The 16,539-nt window shown below is 41.4% G+C and overlaps 1 protein-coding gene across 8 annotated transcripts in view; it reads left to right on the top strand.

Moving 5' to 3' along the window:
- Positions 1 to 7,881, top strand: part of KLF12 (KLF transcription factor 12) — a 251,068-nt gene extending 243,187 nt beyond the window's left edge. For all 8 annotated transcript variants that reach the window (XM_082762378.1, XM_082762375.1, XM_082762381.1 and 5 more), the window contains one exon: positions 460 to 7,881. In XM_082762378.1, the coding sequence (XP_082618504.1) occupies positions 460 to 641 (182 nt within the window). In that variant the 3' untranslated portion in view covers positions 642 to 7,881. The remainder of the gene's footprint in view (positions 1 to 459) is intronic.
- The last annotated feature ends 8,658 nt before the right edge of the window (positions 7,882 to 16,539 follow it).

Raw genomic sequence — 16,539 nt, 5'->3', positions numbered from 1 at the left:
ACGAATAATTAGAAACCTTCATAAACTTCCTATAAATAATTGGAAGTCCTTGGCACCCTGTGATAAATTGCTGAAAAATAGGGCAGGCTGGCCGTTTTGGGAGAAAGTACAGTTTGTTGGGATGAGGCTAGCAAACTTGTACAGTAATCATGGGAATAATTACACAGCCCTTTGTCCTCATGTTAATCCCTGCATCACCCCTGCAAGGTAGGATCTATACTGTTGCCTTAATCCTGTTGATTTTCTTAGTCATGTGAATGCCACAGGAATGATAAATCTCGAGGCCCTTTCCTTATATTCAGCAGATTCGGTTCGTAGTAATTGTGTAATTTGGCCTAAAGAAACCCCTAGGCAGTGGGTGTTCATGGGAAGCGTACAGAGGGGGTTGTGGGGATTAAGAGCAAGGAGGTGAAAGTCACCACCTGTTTCCCCCCCACCCCTTTCTTTTGTCTCTGCCAGGAGAAAAACCCTACAAATGTACCTGGGAAGGCTGCACCTGGAAGTTTGCTCGCTCCGACGAACTGACGAGGCATTACCGCAAGCACACGGGAGTGAAGCCATTCAAGTGTGCAGACTGTGACCGCAGCTTTTCCCGCTCAGATCACTTGGCGCTCCACCGCCGCAGGCACATGCTGGTTTGAGAAACGCTACCTGTTCCAGCCGAGCTTAAGAGCTGGGTCTCTTAACTACCCGGAGTGAATTCAGCAGGGCTGAATCCCCTTCTACAGTGTTAACAGGCAGGGCTGTCCCTGCTGTCTGTAACAAAAAAAAAAAAAAAAAAAAAAAAGCAGGAAAAGAAGTGCCACTCTTCTCCTCGCCATCTGAAGTTAACCCCGTCTGCCCCTCAGCATGGTTACACCCCAAAAGTGTCATCACAATCACCTGGGAAATAGCAGCCGAAATGCTACAGGAATGGGCATTATTTTACATGCTGCGTCCTTTGAAAAAAATGTTTATAGCTTGTATGTTTTCTTAGCTGTCGGACATTTTGTTCCTGAAAAATCACTGCTGATTGGAGGATCAGATGCCACAAACCGATGATGATGATGAGAGCAAGACCGGTAGACCTTTATTTTCCCATCTTTTCCCCTTGTTTTGAATACCACCTGGCCAGTGTCAGCCTCACTCCCAAGCTGTGCTACAGATGAGCTGTGTGGGAGTAGGCGAGAAGATCCTGCTGGAGAGGTCCCACCGTCAGAGCCGAACGGTTGCTGGAGCAGACTTTTGCAATAACAATGGTGGCATTTTAATGTTGTACCACAAGTTGTCATTATGCTATTGAGGACACCAGCCATTTAACCTTTTTCTTTTATCCTTTTTTTTTTCCTTTCTTTTTCTTTTGTTGTTTTGAAGTCTGTAAAATAAAAAAGGGGCAGCAGCATTTCTGCTGAAAGTACAATATTAAGTATCTGTATTTTACCATGGACTTATTTAGAACCATTTCCTGATTTCTATAGAAAAAGCCGATCTGAAAACTACTACCCCGTTCTCAAAGTGCAGTTTTCTTTCATGCAGGTATCCTCTTCCCCGTGACCAGTGTTTGAATGCAAGGAAGTAGTCAGATCTTACGCTTGCTGGTACCAAGGTTAGGGGTGTAGCCATCCGTGGAATGGAATTGAATGTACCCACAAAAAAAAAAACAGAAGAAAGGGCTGCGTCTCTTGCAGAGAAAAAGCAATAATGAGTAAAATGGTTCTCAAAACAATAATGTACTCCACACCAACAAAAGGCAGGGATGGAGAATAGCATGTAAGACCATTTAAGTCAATCTTTCTGATGGTTTCACTGATCTGCTAGGTACCACAATTAAGTACATTCATTTCCTTCAACATAAAACTTACTTGTGTCTGGAAAGCAAGACAGATAAAGGAAAGATCTGAGCGTTGAGGAATCAGTGGATGAACTGTAAGTAGGAAGGAGAAATGGTTCTGGAATGGTGCTCTGCAAGACATTATGTTTCTCCCTGGGAATTGGGGAATAACTAGATTTTGCCAGCTGTCTGTTATGATACAAATGGCCCTTTATATGGGTAGCAGTGGCTGCCTCTGCTGGGATTTTCAATCCAAGACTTTTCAGATTAAATAAAAGGAAATTCTTGATCATTCCCATACAGCCCTATAATTGTGAATCAATTTATATTAATTACATTATGGTGGAAAGAGAGAAACTCTTAGTCATCAGTTGTTCGTGAAAACAGAATAGTATTTTTCTGTTTTCCTTCCTCACAAGGATCTGCCTATTCAGCTAAATGTGACAAAGAAGAGACTTGGCAAGATTTTTAAGTGTTGAGACTTTTATAGCTTAGAGATAAAAGATGTATACATAAAGGTCTTTTGCAATGCATTTAATTATGAATATTTGGTTCCAGGAATTGCACAGATTAAACTTGTGATGCCACTTGTTCATTTTTAAATGTTTGATCAGTCTGAATTCATTTCTGATTCCTGAAGTAATGGTTGTAATGTTGGTGGGGGTTCAGAAATCAAGATAAGCTTTAAAAAAAAAAGCAGCACAGAGTACCCACACAAATACTGAAAGCAATTACAGTTAATTGAGGATTAATAAGACTGGGATAATACTTTCTAACAGCATTTAGAGGCTCTGGAGTATGATTGTCTTTAAATACAGTGTAAATGTTCCCCAATAATGGATAATTTATCAGCTCCCTTAAAGAACTTCAGTACTGTTAAAATTCAGTTTGCCCTCTGCTGACTGGTCAACATAGAAACCCAGGACAAATTATCAGCAGTCATCACAGGAAAAATGCCTCTCCCATTTCCCACTGACCACGCTGGTAATCTCCCACAAAATTTGGCTGTGTTTTAGTACCCAGCTCAGAGTTAGTATTCAAGCAACAACACCAAGTGTCGATGCAGTTTTAAAACGGCTGAAACAAATAGGGGCTTTTTGATAGCCCATAAGGCATTGTGGAGCAACAGAACTGGGTTTTTATCAACAGCGTTACTTACTTAAAAAATGGATTGTCAGTGTTGTGCCTGAGGTGGTTTATGGACTGCATTCGAGGTCTACTTTTTTGTACTTCAGTGTCATTCCCTCTAAATGAATCAGTAATTCTCAATGTTTTGGGAAAGAATTCAGGTCAGGTACAAGTCAATTTATAGAATTATTTTCTCGCCTGAGAACATTTTAACTACCAAGAACTTGAATAGCAGCAGAATCTGTGATTTTCCCCTCATAGAAAATGAAATTTATTGAACGAGAATCTATTAAGGCTGTTCTGTTAGCATTCAGGAGAAGCAGTGAGAGGCATCATCTCTGATGTTGTTCACAAGGGCTGAATGTAACAGGGAGGGACCAATGTCTTCTTCACGCTTCCTCTGTAGTCAATGGTGAGAAAAGAGCAATCGAGAGACCCTAAATTTCAGTGTGCAGCTTTGAACTGTCCTGTGCTGATTGCACAGAGAAACCCGAGGAGGTTCGTTTCCCAAGGCAGAAGTTGCTCTTTGTGAATGCCTTGTCTTTCAGCTGGTTCCCTGTTACTTTATACATACGAAACACAACAGAAAGAGGGTCTGGTTTTATTCAAGGAACCCCAAAGTGACAAGGGGGTAAAGCAGAGCTCACATCGAGGGTCACAGGCTCAGGGCATGCCGATGGGAACAGAATGAAGCTAAAAGATAGAGCACTGCACACTTAATTTCCTTAATTAACAGGCAAAAATGGATACTTGGCCTTCCTAGCAGACGTGTACGAGCTTTTTATGCTGCCCTACAACCCTACCTCTAGACACCTTGGCCAACCAGCAGCAGTCTACCACTGGGTTTCAAGTAGCCAGTATGATCCTTGGCAAGTGTCTCTTTTGTATCAGAGCCCTCAGGCTTTGGCCCAAGGTATTTTTTGAGGATATTCTCAGTTTTGGTTTCCCCCTTCAGAAGTATTTTAAGAGAAATTACTTGATGGGAGGAGGGTGTTCGGACGTGGATCTGGTGTCTCCCAACTTCTCAGGGTGTTCTTCCACCAGTGGCTGTGGTCCAGGCCCGCCAAATTTTGGTGCTTGTGCAGAGGTTGAGGGTGGTTACTCCATGGTATTTTCCTCAAAAATCCCGGTGTCCCACTGCCGCGCCGCGACATTGCATAGCTGTGGTGAAGGCTTACATCATGTGTGGCATGCAGAAATACCAGATCTCCTCTTGGCAGTGCACCGTATGTCCATCTGAATGAAGCAGTTGGGAAATACAAATATATACGGTGTCCCCATTCTTTCAGAAAAAGATTTATGCTTTTCGGTGTGAGTAAAGGACAGGTAATACCCACTGTGGCCATTACAGCTCAGACCATTTGGGAGACTGCCACAAAGTGTCAGATTTCAGGTGTTTTCAAAAGGATCCAGTGGATTTGTCAGGAAATCTCAGTAGCCAGCATTATATGAAAATGTAATGAGCAAGCAGCTTTGGTACAGAAATTTTTAAATTTTAAATTGTCATTATATTTTGAGCACCTGTTTTATTCAACACTGTAAAATTGGCTCATTGCAACAGCAATTTATACTGGGGATGAAGATGCAGTATTCCTTATTCTCTATCATGCTTACACAATTAATGAAATAGATTTAGACTGACGTGTATATATGATTATTTGCTGGAGTAATGTATAACAAAATTAACAGTGTTAAAAATGACATCAGTGATGTTGATGTTTGGGGTAAATTCACAGTGCAGAGCATGGACAAATAGCTGGACAACCTTTCTCCCCTTTAATAATGGGAATAGCAGTGATCATAAGTCTCGTTTTCCATTAGCCACATTGAAAATGTATTCTAGTTGCCATTTATAAATTTATCTTCTGATAATAAATGCTGTTTAATGGAAAAAATCTCTTTCTCTTTTATTGAAGGTGGTTGCCTCAAACCAGAGTAAGTTTCACTGTTAATACCTTGCTTATTTTTTTAGTTTGAACTTTGGTTTGGAAAGGTCAGTGTGAGAAACTGCATCTTCCAGAGCAGACGTGCCTAAGGATGGTTCAGGAAGTCTGCCCTCCTCCTACATGCTCACCCATACGCCCATGCATGTAAGTGCCAGCACTTCCACATGCCTCCTCCCATGTGCGGATACATAAACAAGCAAGTTTATAAAAACAAAGATGAAGAATTGGAAATAAATACTGTAAAAGGAAATACTACCTTCTTAGGAAACCAGCTTGTATTACTGTATTATGCCTTTGCCTGTGATTTATAACTGGAGAAGCACACAAAGAAATTTAAACAGGATTGTTATATTTTCACAGTTTCATGGTAGCATTACGGTTGCTGTGTAATATGCTTATTAAAGTCATGCCCGTTGGTCATTTAAAAATGCTTCAATTCTGATCAATTGCAGCAGTAAATCAGTTTATAGTAAAAAAAAAAAAAAAAAAAAAAAAAAAAAAAAGGTAACTATGAGGATACTGCATCTTTAGAAATTTAAATACATTGAAAGTATTTTACTATACTTGCAACAGTTTAATTATTCTGTAATATATGTGATAGTGGAAAAGTATTTTCAAACTCACAATTTTTCATGGGGTGTAAATAGGTTAAATGAAGTACATTAAGAAAAAAAAAAAAAAAAAAAGAAACTTTGGTTTTCATCAAAAAAGCGTTAAATAATGCCCTGCAAAGATTAAACAGAAAATGTTAAGAAGTAGATGATTCCATTTTGGAGAGTGTGTTTTCTCTGCAAGACAGAATGGACACTTCTTTGCTGTTTTGCAGATGGCATGCGATATAGTGAAGTCATATTGTGTCCTTTAATGTCAAATAAGTCAACACTCAGAATGTCTTTGACTGAATAAAGGAAAAAAAATGCTTAAAATGAAAACCATATGAAAAGCTTTTTTTTTTTTTTTTTTTTTTTTTCTGGCAATTTACAGTGAATGGCAGATACAGTAACAGCAAACTCTCATTTGATTTTATTTGTTCTTGTATTTCCCTGACAACAATGCATCTCGAATAAAGGTTGCAGAGCTGAAATAAGCAGCTGCTCTTTGCCAATTCCAGGGGAGTTCAATCTTCTAGGTGCAGCAGCATGTCAACAAAACCAGTGGTAGAGGGACAGCTGTGACTTTTAAAATGCACATGCACTTCAGCAAGATAGCCTAATATCTATTTTAAAGGATGAAACAAAAACTGAAAGTGCCTGTTATTAGAACTGATGGGATGTTCCTATACTTTTACACAGCAATAATTTACAGGATTCTGTCAACAATAAGATTAAAATAAAATTGTACTCTGAGAACAATAATGCAGCACAGAAGCAAACACAAAGTGCCATTTCTATTTTCACATACTGAGATATTTTGTTAGAAGTTTTAGTTATTTTCTCAAATAACGTCTGTCATATACTCGTGAGATGAGAATGGGTCTTAGTTTACAAATTACTCATATCCATATGGATTCTAAGTAGGTGTAAATGGAGTTGATTGTGTTTTATGGCATTTCTTCCTAATTTATGTCTGGTATGCCCATATATCCAGGGTATTCTGTAGTAAAATATTCCAAAAACCAGCAATTAGCCCAATGGAGCTTTTTTAGGGTACACACTAGAACAGGGATTCTCTTGAAAAATCCTTTGCATTGAACTCTGGAGCTGAGTTCATCTAATGTCTCCTTTCTATTCTTCGTGTAACACTGGTATTTAATACCATCTTTAACTGATTGACTCCAAGAGTGGAAAAAATATATCACTTTATATATTATTATTTTAGGGGCAAAGGAATTAAAAAAGTGGGAACTATTAGTCTAGAGACTATCTGAATAACAAACAAGAAACTGATATTACTGGAGTGGATGAAGGGTTTTGTTTTTAATATTAAGTGGCCTAAACAATTGCACCCATAGACTGATCGCACTAGAAAATGGGCAGATCTGTCTCTTCCTGTCCTTGTTTCTCATTTATTATTATTTTTAATCTAATAGTTTTCTGTCAAAAAAATAAAATAAAAAATTACCGACGCTAATGAAGTCTTAAAAAAGTGGTGTAATGCCATCCCTCATGCTTCTTCTGTTCCTAAAAATGAATTTATTGGAGATGAAAATGTAACTGGTTGTCCTAATGCCTTTGCCAAGAACGATTGCTTTCTGTTCTCTAAATTTGTACCCACCATTTATCTGTGCAGAATTTTGTACTCGGGCAGTTCCACATTTTACCCAGATTTTGCTACCCTCAGTAGATTTCTGTTTGAATGGGTTTTCATTTTTATTCACCAAGGCAGGATTGCATGTGCACAGATGCTCATGTATGGAAGACAGCAGAGGTACAAAACAAAAGCATGTGGACGTGCGTGTAAAAACGAGACACTGATGCATGCCAGTTAATCATGTGAGAAGACCACTAGTTTAGTAACAACTTATTTTTAAATCTGTTAGACATCAGTGGAAATAATCCCATCAGAACATGCATATACTTATTCTGTCATCCTGAACTTAATCTCCAAATATTAAGCACATAAAAGAGCTCAATTCACGCTAGGGATTTGAGGAGAGCACCAGGGAATGTGTCATCAGAAGGACAAAGGAAACGTGAGTTTCTTATACCCGAGCTGTTTGTTGGAGAGGAGGGCTTGGTCCTTTGTTCTGCAACTTTGAGCTGCAGTGCTCCGAGGAGACACCCCTAGAAATGCACGGTGGTGGGAGTTTGGCTGACTCCAGCACTAGGTGTGTGAGTTCTTGCGTAGGGAGGGGCATCTGGTCTTCACCATCATGAAATGAGCCAGGCTTCTGGGGTTTCCTTCTGAAAAAATAAACACAGAGGGGTTTTGTTGTTGTTGACCGGGGGTTGATTTTGTTTGGTTGTTTTGTTTTGTTTTGTTGATTTCCCAACATACCTCTATAGCAGCTTGTGCTTACAGACTTTAAATTATGAAATAAACTGAGTTGTCTTTGGAGTGATTTGTAGATTATTCAATAAACAGTCATTCAGTCCTCCAGACAAGCAAAACTGTGAATGCAAATTTTAGCTATTATGAAAATAAGAACAGCAAAAGTTATTTGGGGTCCTCTTGTCCATATGTGTGACCTGCAATGTTCCCCCCGGCTCATTCTCAGAAATGTCAGTGAGCCAAGGTGCTGTCAGTTAGAAAACATGCATGGTGGTCCATTGACTTGCTAAGCCTTGCTTCATGCTGCTAGCTCTGCATTTGGAAAACAAGAGTTCGGTGTCTGGTAGGAGACACACTCAAATAGGTAAAAGCTTCGATGGACTGCCATAAGCAAGAACCATGTAGCACAGACATGGGTTCAGATGCTTTTTTCCCTGTTCTTGCCTTTCTACATGTAAAGAGTTTCTTTGGAAATATAGTGTGAGCCACAATATTCACAAACAAACCAAATTATTTCAAAATTCAGAATTTATGTTCTCGTTTCTGGCTTCAAACTATTTTTCAATGCTATATTTGCATCTTGTTTTTCATTAAAAAAGAAAAAAAAAAAAAAAGAAAAAAAAAAAAAAGAAAAGAAAAGAAAACCACCACAGTATATTTTTCCCTATTGTCCTATACATTGCTTCCTTGGTAATGTAATTTCTCCATTGAACACCTACACAGTATGCTCTCTTGACCTGCTCTGTCCCCAAGAAGTTATATATCCCATTTTCACTTACAGCAGAATATACACTGAGATAGTAATGAATTACTTAAGTTTCATGCACCACCAGCCTTAAGACCTTCAACCCACACACACAGACATGCACATTCATACACTTCAAGTGAACAAGAGATTTGGACACTGCTATCAACATGTGGGGTCAAAAATACCATTAATTTGGAAAGTTTCTTTCAGCTGTGTTTAGGAAGAAACAACAGAATAATGAAAAATACCATTCTTGGCCAAGTCACTTATGGATGAAGCAAATTCCCCTATGGCATTAGTTGAATGAAATCCGAAGGATGGGGTTGCGTTTGGCCTCCAACTGTTCCTTCTAATCAGGTCATTATAGCTGTATGTACCAATGAGTGTTCATTTGATCCTCCTGTGTAAAAATACAAAAACATCCCGTAGTTTATAAAGCGATTAATTTGGGACCGAAGCTTCACAACAATGGAATTAGTATGTATGGAACCTCTTTCTTTTTCCTACGATAAGATGCAAAAGGGAGGGTCATTATCAGTAACCCCATAGAGATAATAGTGTCGATAGAAGCCCTGTACTTCAAAGGAATAAAAATACCAGTGCTAGCAAGCAAGCAAGCAGTAGTTTCTCATCTTTTCTTTTGCCTTTTCAAAAGATTTTCCATGCAAAAATTACTTTTCTTCAACAATAATAAAAGTAATCATCTGAAGATCTAATTTCCCGATAGTTTCCTCTGCATTTATATGCTATGTAGTGTTTAGACAACACCTATGTTATAAGTTTATTAATATTATGTAAGTGTTGTTCTTGTATTTATGTATAGTGTATGTATTGTAAATATACTCAGAGCTTTTTTTCCTCTTACTGTAAAATGGTGATTTTTTTGCCCTATGATAATGTAAAGGGAATCCCCTAATGAAATTCTGTCAGAGGATGATTATTCCAGTCTATTCTCAAAGATCTAAATGAACAAGTGTTATCGTTTTTAATGGTGTCTCAGACATATTTTGTTGGTGCATTGCTTTTCTGTATTCAACTTTCCTATGAATTGAGCTGTGAATTGAAATAGAGTTTAAACCTTTAAATGTATGCATTTGTATAATTATCTGAATGGAGGCATGAAGGTTAAATAAAGCATTTTGTATGGAACAAACCCCCTAATTATTACTGTGGATGACTCAAACCTTCTGGAATACCCATTTATTAACTTTTTAAATTAAACCTTTGTTAAAAAACAAAAAAAACAAACAAAAAAAAACTTTTCTCTAAACATATAGTGATTTTTTTTTTAATTGAATGTTTTCTTAAGAAATGGATTTTACTTGCTTTTCTGATTTTTTAAAAGCCATCATATAGAGTACACATTCTTTCTCCTTTCTCAGTGTTTATGCATCTGTGGCAAAGCTGGAACAAATAAAATAGCACTGAGCAGTATAAACAAAAATGTCCTGGGATGATATAAAAATATTTTGCATTAGTATATAATCTGAGTTAGCTAAGTACTTTAAATTGGAATTGGATGTCTGTCTCTGCCTTCTTCTTTCCCTCTTCATTCCCTGTTTGCAGTGATACAATTAATGTACAGCATCCTTAAGATGCCCATGCAGCTGAGAGAAGATTCATTCCTTGTGTGCCTGTCAAGTGAAGAAACAGGTGAAGGAAGGCTTTGGTGAACTGGAAAAATCAGTTTTGTACTTTGTTGAATTTGGGTGCTATTCGTGTTGGCTCCTAGGGACATTTTGAGACCCATTGGCTTCTCTGGGCATCTGTGGAACAGTTCCTTGTATGTTTGAGGCAGTATTCAGGACAGCTGTGGAGACCAAGGCAGAGGCTTTGAGCTGCAGTTTGCCCTTAATGGTGAAATTTCTCCTTAAATGTGAATTTTCCATTTCCCTTGCAGTTCCATTCACTTTCTTTTAGCCGATACGATCATTTATCTAATAAAAATCATAATGTTACATGGTTACAGGCAGAGAAACAAGTAAACAAAGTGATTTGATTTGGAGACCTCTGAGCCTTATCAAGAGATGCGTCTAAACCAAAACCCTGCTTGAACAGATCTTGAATCTCTCAAAGCACTGATTAATTTAAACATCAGATAGTCCTACTAGTCTTTCCAAGGTACTTTTGCTCTCCACACAATAAGTTGTTTGTTCTTACTCAGTGTCCTGCCTGTGTTTCATACCGTTTTTTCTCCCAGCAGTGCCATAAGTGTAAAGCACATCACTGCCTGTTTAGTCTGACTTCTCCAGTGAACGCCCACACTGTCCACTGCTCTGACCCGTGGCCTGTTCCTGAAAAGTTATTTCTTCCACTTGCACAAACAATGGCTCAATTGTCATCTAATCCACACACGGCTCCGCCACCCCCCACCTCTTTTTTGTTGTTGTTTGGAGTGGAAAGGCAGCGTGTGCTGGTCTGTACGCAGCACGCAGCACGTTCGGCTCGCTGTGACTGCGATGAGGAGTGGCTGCTGGTAGCCACCTTCAACCCTGCACGCTGAGTCACTGGGTCAGATAAGCATGGACCTCTCTGCTTGCGGAAATGATCACATCAGCAGTGGCCCTGAACCTTGGGAGCCTGCCTGCCTCCTGAAGGAGGCAAACTTTCACCCAGGCATTTACGATGCCATGCCTCCTCGCCAGCCTGCAATAGGGAAGCACATGGATACAGGAGGTTTGGCTGAAAAAACCGTTCGCTATTCTCCAGCCTGCTGCCCTGAGACCCAGTGGCATGAGGTTTTGGTTGCAAGTTGAAAGGGTGAGATTATGGGAATCAGATTTTGGTGGTTGCTGAGAGTTTAGTCTTTCCCAAGAAGAGCCACCCCTGTGGGACACGGCTCCTGGACATAAACGATCTCTGCAGTGCAATGTCTGTGGTGCGCACTGTGGAAGCTTGTCCCTTATCTGCCTTCTCATCCTTGCAAATTAGACAGCTGCAGCCTTTTTACATGTGAAGAAATAAAGGCAATCAAGTTGGAGTGTCTCAGTGGTTGAGTAAGAAATGACAGACACAAAATCACAGGATCACAACATGCCTGAGGCTGGCTGGGACTTCTGGAGCCCACCTGCTCCAACCCCTGCTCAAGCAAGGACACCCAGAGCAGGGTGACCAGGACCATGTCCAGGTAATTTTTGAAGATCACCAAGGAGGAGACCCCACAGCCTCTCTGGGCAGCCTGTGCCAGAGCTTTGTCACCTTCACAGCACAGAAGTGCTCCTGGTGTTCAGAATAACACCAGCTGCTTCAGGTCTCTACCCCCTTGCTTTAGCCATTAGGCAGAACTGTCTCCCTCATTAAGGTTTCAGCCCAGTGTGTAACTGGCCACTTTATTATTATTTTTTTTTTACTCATCGGTATTTTCCCTGAGAGGCCCTGAATAGCAGCAGTAGCCACTACCCTTCCTGTTGAAGCATACTAACGAAGGCATTTACTGCCTCACATATTTGTCTTAGCAAAAATATATAGCCCATAATAACTCGGGCTGCCACTTATGGAGGAATGAATAACCAGATTTAGCCAGTAAGCTCAAATATGTCAATATATTTTATCCTTCGTGTTTTTGTTTATATCTTTGCACAACCTCTCTCACAGATGTACTGTGCCCTTTCCTGGTTATCTTACTCACTGGGGATATTGATCTATAAAATCTCCTTGTAAAATATCTCAAATGAATTCTTTTTGTCCTGGGGTGATTTCTCTATGCATGTATTTTTGGTCCCGTACAGAATATTAACAGACTGAAACTAACAATAAAGTCCAGAAATGACTGCAAAAGCAAACACTGAAACCAAGACACTTGCAAAGCTCTATAAATCTCCGCCGAGCTCAGGTTGCTGTTTAATCTTTATGTACAGGTACGTCTCAAGGTTATCTGCTCCTGTGGGGTTCACTGGAGGCTTTTGTGATTTGTCATCCGCTCAGCTTCTTATCAGTTGGAGGTATTTCCCCTTGTAACATTTATTATGGACTCCCCTCTGTGTTTCTTATGCATGCAATGTCGTGAAGGGATCCTGGTATGCAGTCTGCAAGGAGTTACTAAATTTCCCTCTCTTATGTTCATCCGGATCACAAACTTGACTCGCTCAGTGTAAGGCAGGCAGCACCGCTAGTGGGGGGACTGCCACTGCTCCCTGCTCTAAATGTGGAGTGGAAACAAGGCAACCTGCAGCTATGCTTTTCTGCCTCCTTCCAGCAGGCTCAGGCTGGAAAAGAAGTGTAGTTAAATATATCCACACTGAATATACAGAGAAAAGGAACTAGTGTGGATAGCAAAAATAAAATAGCCATTAAAGCACCTTAGCTAACACACTGGTAGGTCACTCCCTTGGGTCTGATTTTCAGGTATCTTAGCCCCCTCCACCAGCACTGGTGTGATCATCCTGCCGTGCCATTTCATTTTCACAGGGGTGAATCCAGCCCTTGCTGGGTGCAACCACACATTGCTATGTCCAAGGAACCAGCAGATTCTGGAGAAGAGAGCTCCAAAGTTGCTTCATCGTTTTGACGATGAAGGAGCCCACCTGTGTGTGGCCCAGGCAGGAACAGCAGCAGGTTTCCTGGGAAGCAGCTTCCTCTTCTGCCTCCAAAGCCTGGTGGAAACATGTCAGAGCCACCGAAAGACAGGGCTGGCTGCTGCGGGTAGCTGGATGCAACTGCTCCGCAGCTTTATCCAGCACATAAAGCTTCTGCAATTCCTGGTTTATTCTTAAGGACAGGCTATGCCTACACTGACGTCAGAGGTCTGGCTGGTAGCACACACAGGCATGCAAGTACAAATACATACATTTGGTATGTGTACACACACACACACACACACACACATGCATGGATATACTGAGTAGCTCCTTCCAAAGGTAGTTTTGGAAGGAGCTCACACCTCTGAGCACAAGGAGCATTGCTGGAAATACCTTAGGACCTAGGTGTCCACATCTGTGCAAAAACTGCATAGAAGTTTTGAAGAATTTTAAGATGTTAGATCCACAAAGCCAAGGGGAGGCAGCATATGCCTGTCCCCACACCTGAGCTGGTGCTTCATGACATGCCCTGATGCCCCGGGTACTCTCCAGACCTGACCTCTTCTCCTTTTCCCTGAGGGCATCACAAACCAAGCCAAACCCCGAACAGCATAGTCCATCTGGTAGGGGACATCCTGGCCACCCAAAGAGGGTCCCCGGGTCACCTGCATAGTCACCAGACCTCCACCATGACATGCAGGTATGAGCAGAGGCAGAACCCTAGGGGACAGCAGGGACACCAAGCAGGCGGTTTGCCCCGGCTGTACTCGGTGGCAAATCTCACGCTCAGGCTATCAGATGGGTTCACACGCAGGTAAGTGATGTGAACGGGGAGCTGGGAGGCTGCTCTCACGCGGGGGAAGCTCAGGCTCCTCTCCCCTGCTGCACGTGGAGGTTTGGGGCCTGGCTCCCCCAGGACCAGCTGCAGGGAGCTGAAGGATCTTCGTGCACCATGGTAACAAAACCTGCAATTAGCTGAAATGAAACCGGTCTCCCTTCATGCAAATTGTTAACATGGCTCTTTGAGTTGAATGGTACAGTCTGCAATCTCTTTATGAGGCGTGCTACAAAAAGAAGAGGAAGAAAAAAAAAAATAGAAAAGGCTGGTAGAGCATTTCTGCAAGGCTTTTTGGTTGTGTTTATTTATTTATTTACAGGCGATCATTTGTACCAGCTGGGGCTTTTCAATTTAACTGAGAGTAAACTCTGAGCTTCCTAGGACTCTGTGGACATGCCAGGAAGGGAAGGAACACTGCAAAGGCTTTTAGAGCAAATAAAACAAAGGAGGAAAAGCAATTCACTGTGACAAGACAGAGGGAGGAGAACACAGGGACGGGGCCGTTCTCCTTCCTCGGAGTCTCTTTGTTTCCCGTTTTGTTTGACATTTGTAATCAAAGCCTCAGCACCTTTGCTTTAGTTATAATAACTTTGCTTTAGTTATTACATGAGCCTCTGCAGATGTACACACAACACAAGTTTTTAGCCTCTGGCACTGACCACTCCCCAGACAAGATGCTTGTTCCTGTACCACAGTACGTGTGATTCTGCAAGTTTCATTTATCACAAAGCAGCAGTACAGACACAAGAAAAGTACAGCGGGAGCCAGGGGCTCAAGATGAGGTTTGGCACACAGTACATCAACAGCAGAAAAGGCTTATTCCTTGAGCTTTCATCACTAACAACATCTGGGAAGATGAATGTAACTCAGTCATGGTTACTGCAAATTAAAATAAATGAATAACCTGCCAAATGTGGGACAGGAGTGCTACATTCATGGATTTTTTATTATTATTATTATTATTTTTTGTGGGAAAATTAATGTGGCCCTTTGGGACTGTCAGCTTTAGTTTGATTCACATTGATGGCCTTGTACCTATAAACTTTAAGAAGGCTTCAGGACTCAAAATATTTTTCTTGACTATCCTAGCTGGGAGGTTATTAGTAGGAAGTTAAGAGGGCATTGCCAGCACTCTTGAGCTTCATGCCCAGAAGTTAGTTCACTAGCCATAACTTCATAACTTGCAGGTGAGTGGTGAACCCTACTAGATAGCCACTTATCAAAGACAGAGTGGAAGGTGGCACCTTGCTGTAGGAGTCAGTAAGGGTTTAATAAATATAAGATTTGTTTTTTATTATTGTTTTTTTTTTTTTTCACTACCAGGAGAGGTACAGTCTGGGTTGGTGGTCAAGGCTCCCCAGAGCCCAGCGTCACCCTAGAAGGAGGACCCATCAGGGAAGCCTGGAGCCGAGGTAGGGAGGGAGCTAGCCCTCATGCCTGATTCCTGAGATCAGGCGTACCACAGCATCACACAGTCACAGAACCACAAAATGGCTGAGGCTGTCAGGGACCTCTGGAGCCCATCTTGTCCAACTCCCCAGCTGAAGCAAGGCCATCCAGAGCAGGGTGCCCAGCACCACGCCCAGATGGCTTTGAATATCTCCAAGGAAGGAGATTCCACCAACTCTCTGGGCAGCCTGTGCCAGTGCTCTGTCACAGGCAAAGGAGCATTTCCTGACATCTCCAGGGAGTCCCTATTACTCATGACTGAAGGCTTATCCTTGCCACAAATCTACTCCAGAATTTGATTTTATTTATGTATTTTTCCCCAGATGCAATTTACTTTAAGTGCTAGATTTAGAGCTGTTTGACTCACTTCATGCTGAAGCCAAAGACCATCAAACATTATTCCCCTGGCGTAATGTATGACACGTGCCTTAGGAGTACACGTACCATGCTGACTGCAGTGGCATCTGCATGAGGCACTGCAACCTTAATTAAAGTTCAGAAAGGACCTGGATGGGAAGTGTTTAACAACTGTCGTGTAATATATTTAGTTATGATGATAATGATATGCTAGCTGTTGCTTTTACATGTGGGAGGAGCACAGGATGCAGAACTCAGGGTTTCTCGGCATCCTTTTGCAAACGGCTGCATTACTCACAACCACAAAAAGCACAACCGGATAATGCAAGTCACCGGTTCCTGCTGGGGGAAGCAAGGCTCACACTGCGCTTGTTATCCCAAGCTGGCCAGTTTTCTGGCCTTTGTGCAGGTCTGTTATGACAGAGATTCGGCAGGGTCTATTTGGGGTTGTCATCTTTGACTCTGGCACAGGGTGGGACAGGGGAACAAACAGGAGAGGGTGGTGGGGCTGCAGGGAGAAGAGAGGTAATGGCAGTATGCCACGGTGGCAAAGCACCGGTAGCATGAACCAAGAACTAAGGCAGGACAGGTCAGGAAGTCAGGAAAAGGGCTGAAGGGACATAGGACAATCTCAATAACCCTGGAACTGAGATGAGCGTGAAGCTTTACAAGCTTTGTAACAATTATTGACGCTGGTGTATTTCTCATCATTTAAAATATGGTTCTTTTGCCCCAAGATTCAAACCATACAAATACAGAAAAAACGTATTTCGAAAACTGGTACAATATTATCTGAAGTGTCAGTTTTATCAGAT

This window comes from Aythya marila (assembly GCF_965140915.1).
Source record: "Aythya marila genome assembly, chromosome: 1".
Lineage (NCBI taxonomy): Eukaryota > Metazoa > Chordata > Aves > Anseriformes > Anatidae > Aythya > Aythya marila.
The sequence above is the reverse complement of the archived record's forward strand: the minus strand, read 5'-3'. Positions and strand labels throughout refer to the sequence as shown.